The sequence below is a fragment of the Simochromis diagramma genome, unplaced genomic scaffold (genome assembly GCF_900408965.1).
Source record: "Simochromis diagramma unplaced genomic scaffold, fSimDia1.1 OVJJ01000501.1, whole genome shotgun sequence".
Lineage (NCBI taxonomy): Eukaryota > Metazoa > Chordata > Actinopteri > Cichliformes > Cichlidae > Simochromis > Simochromis diagramma.
Window position 1 is genome coordinate 4022883 of NW_024387320.1, and position 14188 is coordinate 4037070.

Here is a 14188-nt window from a genome sequence, read left to right on the forward strand (position 1 = left end):
CATAAATTGTTTTTAAAAAGTTTGCTTTTCTCTATTTCAGTAGCACGCAGGCTCCAATAATGTGAAAACATTTTTTTAAATATTCAATGCAGGCCCAGATTGTGGCCCGCGTTCTCCTTTAATATAAATATAAAAGGACAAGCTTGATTTTGAATATTTTGAAAACTTATGATGACATAACGCACAAGAAAAACATTTAGCATGACAGCCACCTGTTAGTGTTATGAACGAAGCCTTCTCGTTTATGAATAGAAATTTGATTATATTTGTAATAAGCACATGTCATTTTCCCCTTTCAAAATCTTATGAGATGTGAATCCTTTAATCCTTTATTAGCAAGAGCAGCTTAAATCTTTTTTAAAAATATATATATTTCTAAATGAAACTAGTTCATTATCTATTCTACTATTATATTAATCAGTGTGTCTAATTGCAATTTTTTTTCCGGAAACTTGCGCCAGAATTTCATTTCTTTTCCGATGAAAGCAGATTTTTTTTTTAGTATAAACTGCTCTTAAAAACTGAACAACTTCTCCACTGTGTATTTCATTTTTTAAAAGGAAAATATTAAGCTATTTTTTTTATTTAATCACTTTTAACATGTGTTTGATCTCCTGAGATGCATTTTTTTAAAATTCCAATTTTACAGCTTCTGTTCTGAACACACTATAAAAAAAAAAGAATAAGGCAGGGATAGCAAAGAACAGCTATCTAAAAATGTCTTAAAGAAAGAAAAAGATTTTAAAGATTATATTATTTGTTTCTTTAAATAAGGGGATAAAAATCGAAGTCTGGGTTGTCAGTAATCTTTCACCCGAACTGCACCATCAGTTCATCTTGCATTCACTTCTCTTATTAGCTTTATTTTTATGGTGATGTCAGATAATATATGTGAATTATTAGATTATATATATTGATTTCTACGTTATAAGCTAGAATGCGACAGAGGGTAAAAAGAAAAAAAGGGTGGGATTCACAAGAATCCTAATTTCTTTAGCTGCATTTTCATCAGCTTGCTAATCAAAGAACCGGCACTTAAAGAGGCTTGATCACTCGTCTAACAAATAAATGCAATCTATGTTACTTGGCTTTTATTCTAATTATTTACTCCCATAATGTGAGAAGCAGCAAGGTGGTGGGGGACTTGTTTGCTCCTTTTACTCTCGAGCAAAATAGCAGAAAAGTGAAAGGGGGTGTGGGCAAAGTGCGTGAGGCACAAACTGGGATTCGAACAATAATTTCATGTTCGATAAAAACCACTGAAACTTGAGAGTGAACCAACGACCCGTGATTGTAATTAAAGGAGAAAAATCTCTGTTTAGATGAAAAACAGACGCACAAACCTGACAGTGTCCAAACTGTTGCTCGGACTGAATTTTGACTTCCACTCGTCACAGCTCTGCAGACAAGTAGCTTGTTGAGTTGGTGATGACTCATCAGAATTTCACAGATGTAGTGTTTTGATTTTGGACCGGTTTTGGTACCTTTGACAAAAACACCTGAATTTTGAATAAGATGCCCGCGTCATTTTTATAATTATCATTAATCTAAAAGAAATATATGTATATATTAGGCTGAAGACAGGCCACAGATGTTTTTGAGATTTTCCGTTTTTATCGCCTGTAGGCCTCATATGATACCCTAATAGTCATACACATGCAAATGAGGGGAATTTATGCCTGCTTAGGCATAAAAAAAAAATCAATTAATCTCAAATACATAGTTAAAGGGCCTATTTCACACTGATGAAGACTTGCATGGTATGTCAATTAAACCTGTTAGGCCTCATAGTAAAGCATGTAACGTCTGGCTGCGCATTAATCTTTTAGGGGGGAAAAAATCAAGAGGAACAATGTCTGGAAATTAGTTGAAATTCCAAAACCCGAAAGCAATTGCATCTATGGAGACATCTCCGCAATACAGCGTGCACCGTATGGCAGGGGATGGCCTCCTCGTGTGTTTTTGCATCTGTTTCTATCTTATCTGTTGATGTGAAGAGATGCGGATTAACACTGAAAGCCCGGAGAGGCGGAGCGCGTCACGGCGCATCGCCAGGCTAAAAAGAGGAGCGTTCTGGCAAATTTAACCCGAATAAATTACACCTTGAGGTGGAAGAGGGGGTAAGTGTAGGGTGCAAAGTATACAGGCTATGTGGCGCTTGCTGCTGCTACTGCTGCGTGCGCTCGCGCACGCGTGTGGGAGAAAGAGTCTATGTGTGTTTGTGTGAGTGCGCGCACGTACAGCTGGCTGGCCAATAAATCTCTCCACCGTGCGATACCCTTATCTTGTAGCCACCGATATATTCCGTGCTAGGAGGCCATCAGCTCCAGCGCACACTCGGTTGTTCGTAAAGCCCCGATCCCTTGCACTCCCTGTCCTAAATGGGGATAATTAGCGTCACTTTATCACGCCTCTGCATATTTTCTCTGCGTCTCCCCCCTTCCCTAAAAAAAATTACCAAGCAGCCTGCTCTCGTCGCCCGCTCTGTCACAGAAGATTATGGAGACAGATTGCACAGAGCGAATGTGCCGGGCGAGATTAGCGCGGAATAGAGAAAGCAACTGGGCCAATGAATTCCTCGGAAGGGCCTTATCGTGCAATTACACGTTGACATGTTTAACAATCTTGCTGCCTCTTAATCCTGCAGTGCTGCTCTATCTACCCACAGCTACCACGCTATATGCCGGCACACAGACCTAATGCACCGAAACGCGGCACAAATGTACTAAAAGTTATGAGAAATTGCTTTATTTTGAAACTTTGTTCACAACATCCACCAAACGCATTTTTTTTATTTGCTTTTTTTTTCCAGATTTCACCGTTGCTGGAATAGCATCTGCACTGGAACTTTTTTTTTAAGAGGTGAGATATTAAAATACATCTTCTTCATTTATTGTTACCCCAAATCATTGCTTTACTGTAACAGCTTCACAAAGTGACAATAATGATGATGATAATAATAATAATAATTATAATAACAATAACAAAAAAAGGGGGGGGGGGGGTGCGCCATGTGCATCCGGAGTGGCGACGCAGAAAGTGTCCGTCTTGTCTGGAGCTAAATGTAGACTTTTCCATGTGTCTATCCAACACACACAATCACCACCACCACATCCCGACCCCTCCCCGTCCCTCCTGCCTGGCGGTATATCGGGGCCTGTGTGGGAGTGATTGTGGAGCGCCACTGTAGGAATTTGGCAGGGTCCGCGGTTTGGAGAGCCGCCCCACGCTGAGTCCCATTCAGCGGCCAGCGCGCTGTGAGGTTGGGAAGTTTCAGTCAGCCGTACAACTCAATGGCCCCCACAAAGGCGATTACAAGCCCCAGCGCATTCCTGTAGGGACCTGGGAGCGGCGCAGGTGCGAGGGGGACCGGGGTAACCCGTCAGAGGACAGATAAAAACGGGACAGTGCTGGGGACCACACAAAACCTGCCACTCCACAGGAACCGGGGATTTTGGGGGGGAGGAAGGAGGAGAAAGGGAAGAATAAGTCTGTAGAAGATGCAAGTTAAGGGGGTGGGGTGCAGCATACTGAGTGGTCTCACTGTCCATCACTGAATGAAAGTGTTTAAGGATTCCTAGTCAAGATGGTAGCCTGGATTTTTACAAAAGTCACAAGTCTGCAGTCTCCCTTTACCAATCTGGACTTATCCCTTCTCGTTTAATAAAAATAGTCTAACATGGAGTGACATTTATGAAACTACTGCAAATTTTAAGTTAAAATCTTCAAAGCTTATTCGACCCTCCCATCTGGGCTACACTGTTACCTCTTCTGCGTATTCTTTTTTTTTTTTTTTTTTAATTTTACATCTTCACCAATGCCATCTGAAAAAAGTTTCATGAATCCAACTTTGAAAGAATGTTACAAATTGTTACAAAAGACACAATCTCAGCCTCCTCCAGCCTTGCCTGTGGAAAAAAAAACTCTTGAAATGTCTTGTGTTAAAAATTTCTTTAATCACACCAATACATTTTATCACTTTCTACAAAAAATAATGTCTTCATGACTTACATTTTTGTCATCAGTTTCTGTCACCACGACAGCAGCAGACCAAACTGTCAACCAGTGAATTTCATTTTCCTATTGTCCACCATATCAACATTTCAATATTGATATTGTGTTTCCTTCATGTTCCACTGTGGCCACAGTATAGGTGGCTAGCATGATTTAGTCAAGACTGGCAAAGATTCATAGCAATGGGTAAAAGATACCAACATATACAATTGTGTAATTAACAACAGTTTCCCATAATAGAGTTAAATGATTTATAGATTCTGTGTGTCAAAGGCTTTTATATTAAAGACCAAACCAGCCACCCCATCATCCTACCTGAGACTTATCTGCCATGTAGAAATTTGATACTTCGCGCACTGGAAAAAAAATCCTAATGGCAGAAATTCAGGAGCAAACTGTATTAAAGTCGTTAGGAATAAGTTTAAATCCAAGGACACAGGCAGTTGCTGTATTTAATTTAGGTTGCACAGGTACTGGCACTTTATTTTAGCAGCAGAACTACCATAACACCTGCTTTTTCCATCTGTTTCTGTTAAATTCAGAGTTGGTACATGGCATGCAGGTGGGAGACTTGCAAACAAGTGGGCATTACATCTAAATGAAGCGAAGCTATTCACTGATATTTTTGGTAGAAACCGGGTTTCTCAGCAGGTTCTTTAAACAGGGGCAAGCAAAATAGGAAGTCCAAAATAAGAAATGCAAGACACATAAAAAAACATTCCTACTGTGTAAAATTTAAATATGCATTGCAGAAATACGGTAGAGCAGTCAGTACTTGTGAAAAACCGCCTTGGGTTACTTAAATAATATAATAAATGACCTGTCCTGTTGCCCTCTGATGGCAGCAGGGAATTATCATCAATGATAAACATACAGCTTCTGGTTTGAGAACTGTCATCATTCACAATGATCTACTGTGTTTACCTTTAATTAAACAAACTTGGAAATGAGACCAGGCTGAAGCTCCAAACTCATCATACTGTTGGATTAATATTCAGTAACCTGCCAGTTTGTGAAGGGGGACTCAGAGGTCATTAATCCTGTGCATCATAACCCTTTTTTCAACTTTTCTGGCAAAAGCAGTGTTTCATGCTTTATTATTAAATACAATTTTAATCGCGCTAAAATATGATGCAGAATTATTTCTAGAAATATTGGATTGATGTCATGTTACTAATACCTGCAACAAATTCAAAACTACATACAGTATACTGACTGTTCTGTATATTTTTGGATTACTGTGTTGCAAAGAATAAGTGTCAACATACTTAAATAACATGACATGACTGAGCTTTCACCTTTTCCACAAACACTTTGACTGTAGATTTGTTGTGCCATGCTTTCAGGGCTCGAAGTTCTCCACCGTGCACACAGCACTTAAAAGGAATCTTTTAATGTGGCGAGCCACTCTGACTGGCACAACTTTTTCAGTGGTAGGAGTGAAGTAATGTGATTGGTCTAGAGTTTAAAAATTAATTATCCTATCTTTTATGTTAGATTTCAGCGTTGGGGTAAAGGCCTAGTTCACAAGCACCTGTGCATGCAGTGCTCTGATAATTAATCAAATAACTGCCGAACGATCATAAAGTGGCACAAAAGTCGGGCCCAAACAAAATCTGCCAGACAACAGACAACTTCTAAGTAAACCCCCTAGGTTGAAGCTATATTAGGACAAAAATAAAGACAAAAGAAAAACTTGTATAACCTTTACAGGCATTCATCAGATTGTCCTTTCAGGAGGCATTTTATTCTTTCGACTTTGCTTAAAAAGTCAGATACAGTCAATAAATTCCCATCTTCTTGAAGAATATAGTGTTCATATAATTTTTTTTAACTCTTTTAAAGAAGTGTCAATTCAACTGTATGGTCATTTTTAATCATTCAGACTGTGTCTCTGTTAAATTAAATTGCATTATACAGAGCGATATTTCTTTAATTTTTTCTCACCTCACAGATGTGACTTTGTGACTTTTACCACAACTAAAATGGATAAAAGTAAGAGCTGGCTTGCTCTACAGTCTCCCTGACTGTTTGACTCTCGCCCTGTCAGAGTTGTTTAGTGATTACAGCAGCATAAGGAGATGTAAGCAATTACTTTGGCGAGCACAGTGACAGGTCCTCCAGCTTAACCCCTTTGAACACAACCCATTAGAGCGCAATATGGTTCATCTGTTTTCTGCCTATGTTTGCAAAGGCCGAGACACGAAACAACTTAGTTAGGATTATGGTAATGCAGAGGACCTTGTTCATCAAGCTTATTATATTAAACATGTTAAGATTAAGGAACATAGTTAAAAAAATAAGAGCATTTTGAAATAAAAAAGTGTTTTGTTGACCCATCCACTAACCCTGACCTCCACCCTATGTGGACTTTGCAGTTCAATAACAACAATATCTTTTTTCCTCATTAGTTTGTGTTTTCTAGCACTTCGGTTAGGTTTAGATAATAAAACAACTTGTTTGGGTTTAAGAAAATATCATTTGGATTAAAGTACAGCCCTTTAAGAATTTAAGCCCAACTTTACCCATTTGCCGTATTGGTCCTGTCATACTTACTATGACCATGGAAGGAAATTATTTCTCTTGGAGACTTCCTTGTTACCTGACATAAATCCATAATCCATCAATGGGTGAACAGATGTAGAGGGAAGTTTTTAAGGCTGTGAAATGAAGAAATTGTTCCTTAACATGAATAAAATCAGCTATTTGCTACTAAAAATAAATAATCTTGTTCTTTAAATGAACCCCCCCCCCGATATTTTAAAAGTTAATCTCATTTTCTCAGGCAAAAGCATTGTGTTGCTTTGCTCAAATAAGAAAATACCTCAGTGCCTATTTGTTCCAAACACAACAACAAGGAAAGGCCACATGATAAGTTTTAAGTGTCCTCTGAAATACTCCTGTTTGCGCTCTTGAAGGAAGAATCGTTTACTGTTAGATTTTTTTCCCCCCTCTCTCAGCAGAAGTGCTTCTACAAAGAGTTTCTTTCATGGACTCTTCAAGACAAGCAAACTTAGTGTTGTTTGGCAGCAACAGTCAGACTATTACATGTGCTCCAGAGAGAAAAGGGGATTTTAGAATAAATGTTAATGAAAGCACGGTAAGTGGCTTCCTGTCCCTCACTAAATATATGCAATAACCTTGAGTCTTTTTGGGGGGTGGGGGAATAAACTAAGAGACCATTCGGAAACTATAAAACTCTCGAAAGCATTTTGACTCTAATAAGTTCTTTTTAATACAAAAGTAATGGTACGTTTGAGTACAATAATATTGTTTTCTTTCTAGCCTACTTATTATCTTGTTTTTTCTTCTCTCCCATTTGAACACCTTTTTTTCTTTTTAAACAGAACCTTATAATTTCAGGAGGTTGATTGAAGTCTTATTTAAAAATAAAAGCATGTACATGCAGAAGCACTGCTTCTTCTTTCCCAGCTGGTCCCCACAAAGCAATGAGACAAACTTTGAAGCTTTGGACACACATAGAGATGCTCTATGCTCAATGCTCTTTACATCGTAGACGATGTCAGGTGGTGTTCAGACACCGTCTAGCAAAAGCAGTGAGGTGAAATTTTGAGAAAAAATTCATGTTCTCCGTAGTCTTTTTGTTGCATTCTGCTGACTTTTCCTCTACTGCACCAGCAGGTCAGAGGCTTCACCTGTCCAATAACATATTTTCATCTGCAAAACAAAATGCCATGATGCATGGTTCTCAGACAATGTATGCTATATAGACAAAAGTATTGTGCCACATCTCTGTTCCGGTGTTTTCAGTTCCATTGCCATAGGAATATAAAATCGAGCCCCTTGCCATGCAGTCAACCTTTACAAACATTTGTGGAAAAAATGGGTCATTTTAAAGTGCTCACTGAATTCAAGCTTGGTGCTGTAAATGAATGCCGCCATTGCGACAAGTCAGTTTGTGAAATTTCTTCCCTCCTAGATACTCCACAATCAACTGTAAGTGGTATTATGGCAAAGTGGAAGCATTTAGAAACCACAGCAACTCAGCCATGAAGTGGCAGACCACAGAGCGGAGTTGCTGAGTGCTAAGGCGTATAGTGCATAAAAATCACCAGTGCTCTACTGACTCGATAACTGCAGCGCTCCAACCCTCATCTGACATTAACATCAGCACAAAAACTGTGCACAGGGAGCTTTGTGACATGGGTTTCCATGGCTTAGTGGTTGCTGTAGGTATAATCTGTAGGTTGGCCATGTAGTCCAGTGTATCTTGAGGACTTTGTTGATGTACTGAGTTTTCCTTCAGTGAGGCTGATAAGTCATGTGGCTCATATGCAATATTTCCCATCAAATAAATCAAATAATCCCCTCCCTTTTCATCATGTGCCATTAACAGACCAAATTATGTATTTAACGCTAAATAACGGCATTCCCATCAGCCTCAGCTGAAACTGTGATTCTGAAGTCAGTGAGTATTACCACCGCTTACATTATGCCACATTCATGCGTTGTCACTAAAAGTTTCTGGGTGCCTGTGAATATCCAGGCTTTAATTATAACAGGGAAAGTTCCGCTGTTTAACTTTAATATGATCCTTTAAATCATGCAAATAAGGTTGCCGCACATCAAAACTTTGTCATATTTCTTCACTTCACAGTATTTTATTATTCGCACAGTTTTCTTGAAGATGTCCAAACTCACAAGTTGGTATTAAGGAAATCTTTTTTTTCCTTTCCCACATGACCTCAGTGCAGCATAGATATGTTAGCGCCGCGAGCATGTTACAATGCTATTGTTTCCATTTCGGTAAAACCCTTGCGTTGCCAAAGTGAAGCTAAAGATGCTTGCTCTTATAAATGTTACAACTAGCTCGGTGTTTCACAAACTCTCAGTGACTCTCACCGCCTCGACAAATGTGGGGCAGGCGATAATTCTCAAAGCAGCAGAGAGGGGTTAATGAGGGGTCAAAGAGTTCAGATAAGAAACAGCAGTTTTATGATGCCCACTGCAACCTGCAGCGCACTGATAGCCGTTTGAACCGGCTGCCCTTTGAACTCTGCTGGGTCAAGTGATCAAAACACTGGGTCGTTTAGATAGGTCAGATTGGAACAAGTGAAGGATGTGTATGTCACCGGAAAATGTCAGAGAGGTACAGATAAATTGCTCTTAATGGTTATAACCCTATTCAATTTGTTTCCGCAGCCATTAGATTGTTGTCACCTATCAGACTGTTTAAGGTGTGGGATAAATTTGATTAATTTCTCTGCAAATATATATTCTATGCATTTAACCATTCATCAGATTAGACAATGTACATGTACTCTATGTGTTTCTGTCTGCTTATAATATATATATATATATATATATATATATATATATATATATATATATATATATATATACACACACACATACTTATATGTTTTTGCTAATAACTTTACTTTTACTGACTTTTGATATCCTCTACAAATTAGTAACATATATCTGTTTGTCCCCTTGTTTTTGTGCTTCTATCTGTCTTCCAGGACAATGGCCATCAAGTCTATGACCAGCTGAACTGGATCACTGTGGGGAGACTGTGATTTACAGATAGCTTCTCATCCCTTTTACTGGCAGGCCATCTTTACCTTGAGCACTGGGAGATAGGTGGTGCGGGCGAAAAGACCTCTCAGAAAATGTCAGCAACTGTCAGAGCCCCAAATTTCTTCCATTAACTCGTTCTTTCCTCTGTGATGCTACCTTCTTGAAACCCCTTAATTACATAACCCCTTTCTCCTGTCACCCAATGTTTTGTATCCAAGTAAAGTGTATGACTTCAGATCGTGTGGCTTTTTTTTAGCTTAAAATTGTGGGTAACAAAACAATCCTAGCCCCATATTTTTGCCCATCTGAGCAAAAACAAACACACACATGCACACTCACACACACAAAAGGAAACTGCGTTGACTGCAGCAGCTCTCCTTCCCTCGTGGTTTTCACTGGAGCCAGTTTCACTGTCTTAATACTCTTAGTCCCTCAGCTGGCATGTTGTCCAAGAACCCGCTGCATTTTCAGATTTGTAAAATCCGTCAAAATGCCTGTAATGAATATTTCTACAGCCTCAAGTGTATTTAACGTGCTGTTTGACCAGCCCAAAAGAAACCTTGTAAAGATCTGCCACTATAGGAACAGAGGATCAGATGAAACAGGTCATTTTCATTTGAACACAATCCCCTATAATAAACATGTATTGTTTGGATATGCTGTTAATTTCTTATTAACATCTTTCTTGTGCATGAGTGTATACGCCATGTAATATACATATTTTTTGCTTTAGAAAAGTAACTACTGTTATTATTATTATTATCAGGTTTTTCTGTGTGTTTTGTTTTGTCTTTTGATGGATTAAAAGTCATCTTATGAGATAGACATGTGCTATGCACTTGCATTTTGCAGTTTGTTTTTTCTGTTAGCATGGCTGGGGAGGGGGGGGGGGGGGGGGGGATAAAGAGTACATACCAAATAAACTCTTGCATCTTATTACATCCTGAGAATAAAAAAAATACTGTGCCTTCCGTCATTTATTTTCATATTCAATTTGAGAGGTAAATTAATACTTCAAAGTGAGAAGTTACAGAAAAGTTTTAACATTTAAACTATGTATTAATTTCAAGGCCTAAATGCGCCCTCAATTATTTTACCATTGCCCCTAAGTAATTGATTTTGGGTAGAGAAAGCGAAAGGTGCTGGGGTGATCTGTGTTGATGTGTGAAAATCACAAAGCCAATAAATGAAAAATAACTGACGTCGTAATTGCTGTGAGTGTTGTAACCTTGCTTTATTGATTTTTTTTCATCAATGCATTTTGCTAGCATCAAAGTTGGGCCCATAATAACATAAATTGTTCACTGCAGTCTGTAATAATTTATATATTTCTTTCACTCGTTTTCAGCCTCTCATTGACTTGTTCAGGTGTGTGCAGCCCGCCACACAAAGACAAACGCTCATCCAGCAGCGTGCAGCTTGTGCCGTGGTACAGACAAAGAGGGAACATGTAAAGAGACTAGATAATAAGTATCTCAGGTGACTACATGCTGTGATTACCAGGTTGCTGGTTGTTATATAGGAACTATATTACATAGACACGCAGTCCCACTCTGTGCACACGTTCAGACCCACACGTTCTGCACTTGCACACACACAAACACACACTCTTGAGAGATCCTTGGTTATCACACCCTTCCAGATTGTTCTGAACTACTTATGGAAAACACACACACATCTCAAGATGTGGCCACTCTTGCCAATATGAGCCCAGTGTTAAGAACAGTTGTTGTCGTTGTCGTCGTGTGGTTTTTTTTTAGCATCTCTAAATTCCTAGCGTTGCTAAGGTGCTTTGGGAGGGGATTAACAGAGGCTGGCGCCGATGAGCAAGCCTTCCAGATTTCCAACCAGTAGCGAAAAGACAAAGAAAGAGGGGGGAGAGAAAAAAAAGAGGAAAAACAGCAGAGGGTTAGACAACGGGGAAATGGCAATAACAGCTTGTGTAAACATGATGACTTGAGAGAGGTAAAGAGGTAGAAACAAATGAGGGATAAGTAACAGAAAGTGAGACTAAATAATAAGTGTCCTAAAGAGCAGGCCTCAATTTTCACACAGGAAAGTGGGGAAGTGCTCTCCCTTTGCTTTTCTTCCCTGTCCTCTTTGCCTATTTTTCTCCAACGAATTTCCTTCTCCTCACTCTGTGTTCCCTCCTCTCTGTTTCTTCCCATCTCTTTATTCCCCCAAGGCCTACAGTTAGATCCAGACGCTTTTGTCTCTCGTTCTCTCTGTCACAACTTCAAACAGTGCCGGTGTTCAGGTCATACTGATGTGCCCGGAGCATCAGTGACTGAGCTGTCTCAGGTGAACGTCTCCCAGCGTGTCCTTGATGACACTCTCTCCCTTTCTCCCATCTCGCCGCTTCTAATTAGTGTGGTGAGCTGCGGAGGCAGTGCAGGCAGCTGAGCCACATTTACCAATCCTCAGTCTTGCTCGTACGTACAGTAACGCAGCTATTATAATGTTTGTGCAGCACTTACACATGTGAACTGGCCTTTGTTTTCACTAAATCCCTGGTTTTACACTCAGAAGAAATCAGAATGTAGTTCTTCGCCAAAGAAAGTACACCAAAGAGAGGGAGGTCCACAAGCTTTTCTTTGAATCCTCTCCTCAGGCTCAGCTTCTCAGGTAAAGTGTAACTGGATGCGGCCTGTTTGTGGAATACAAGGCACTTGACCAAGGGCCAGCACTACTCCTCCCTCACCTCCCGTCCCCTCCCTCCCTATCCTTCCCCTACCTGGGTCGGGTTACCCTTCAGCCCCCCTCCTCCCTTCCTTTCCTTGAATGGTGGCAGGTAGTCTGTTTTGCAGCCCCATCGGTGTCTGTGGATGTTGAAAAGCATGTGTCTGTATGTTTGTAGTCTACCCCAGACAGGTGTTTGTGACTCTGTTTGGGCTCGTCGGCCGGGCTCCTGTAACTGTGCCCGTCGCTGCTGCGCTGGCTAGTGTGACTGGGTTGGCCGAGTTACGGAGGCGGCTGTCTTTCAACCACTGATCCCTCAGAACTACTCATCTGATCAGGCTGGATCTGCGCTTCACGGCTGCCGGGGTCACACAACCCAACCCCGGGGTCAACCAACTAATTACAGACCCCTGTGTCCTCCGTCTCTGTCACCACTGGGGATATGGGGAAGGTGGGCAGGAGAGGGAAGAAGCCTGAGAGTGGTGGTGAGAAAAAAAACAGACACAATATTGACTTAGACATCAAAAGGTCAACAGTGAGGATAACCAAGCAGTATATTGTTTTTTTTCCTCTTGAAAAGAGAAGAGTGTGAGGATGTGGTTTGCAGCATCTTGGTCACACCCATCATAGCCCTCAGGCAGACACAGAAGCTTAGACCCTTAAGACCAGAGTTGCATCATTGTATGCGGATTTATGTATCAGCCTCCCACTAACTTTTCATCTAGCTGTGTGCTAGGCTCTCTATATCTTTCCCCTTGTCTTTTTAAAACTGATTTTTCGTAGCAGCCTGGCATATTACCCTTATCACAACTCCAAGTGAGACAAACTCTTCTGTTAAGAAAATTTCAGGTTTTGTGCATGATTTCTTCCACCCCGACCTTTCGCTTGCCACTATTGACTGAACTGGGATACCACACACAGGAACCAGTGAGAGCACACATGCATATACACATACAAAAAAAGAAAAAATAAGCCACTATTACATTATATTAGGCTGCAGGTTCATTAATCACAAATGCGAAGGCTTCTCAGCCAACGTAGGAAATTAATCAAAAAAGGGGACATTAATCACATGCATGAACAGCAGTAGTTACACCTGTGACAATGCCATCTGATTTAAACGCGTTGCTCCAGCCTGTGTTAATGATGCCACCCAGGGCCAAGCAAAGCAACCTCTCTGCCATCACTGAAACAATAATGCACTAACTATGAAGCAATTTTCTTACATGTTGTGAAGGGTTATGCTGATGCACATTGCACAGGGGTCAGTGGGTGTTGCAGCAATTACCAGGTGCAGCTTTTTCCTCACAGCTTGACCACTGGGTTTTTCACTCTGACTGTTGAAATGTCTGTTCAAATTACATTAGTCATACTTCATTTTCTCTCTCTCTCTCTCTCTTTCTCTCTCTCTCTCTCTCTCTCTCTCTCTCTCTCTCTCTCCCCACGTTGTGCCCCTGACAAATAGGCTATTAAACTGAAACAAAAAAAACCAAGTTGCTGTTGGAAAGGTTTTATTTGCAAAAGATGCAAACGTTTATATAAAATACTACATGTACAGGTGTATTCTAATGCTTTAATATTGTTTATATGAGAGATGCGGAAATAGGGGCAAGCATCAAGGAAGCCCTGCATGTGTGGTTACACTGCCCTCTTTTGAATGCACTGCAGTGTACCCTCGTAATCTGCAGCAGGAGGGAAAGATAAAGAAATAAGATGTATAATTAATAGTTCAACATCTCACATAAAGGATGTCCCTTTAAAAAGAGTAGAACAGCACATGTGGCACAGCCTCATACAATGTGACTAAATCGGTAAGTAATATATCATTATTTGTTTTGTTAAACTTCTCACCTACAGCACAATCTCATGTCAAGTCAAAAGTAATGGATTACCTGTTTCTTTTTCTAATACATTAACAAACCCATAAAAAATGTAACATAATGAATCTCGT

The 14188-nt window shown here is 40.1% G+C and overlaps 1 protein-coding gene across 2 annotated transcripts in view; it reads left to right on the forward strand.

Annotated features, from left to right (window-relative positions):
* The window catches only part of sox1a (SRY-box transcription factor 1a), an 84088-nt gene extending 71606 nt beyond the window's left edge, over window positions 1-12482 (forward strand). Inside the window, exons 3-4 of one of the 2 annotated variants that reach the window (XR_005692238.1) lie at window positions 2813-2862; window positions 9501-12482. Coding sequence is in view for 1 of the 2 variants with exons in the window: in XM_040005713.1 (XP_039861647.1) it covers window positions 2813-2833 (21 nt within the window). In the remaining variant the exon portion in view is untranslated. The remainder of the gene's footprint in view (window positions 1-2812; window positions 2863-9500) is intronic. The other variant, XM_040005713.1, reaches the window with a different exon arrangement.
* Window positions 12483-14188: the final 1706 nt, after the last annotated feature.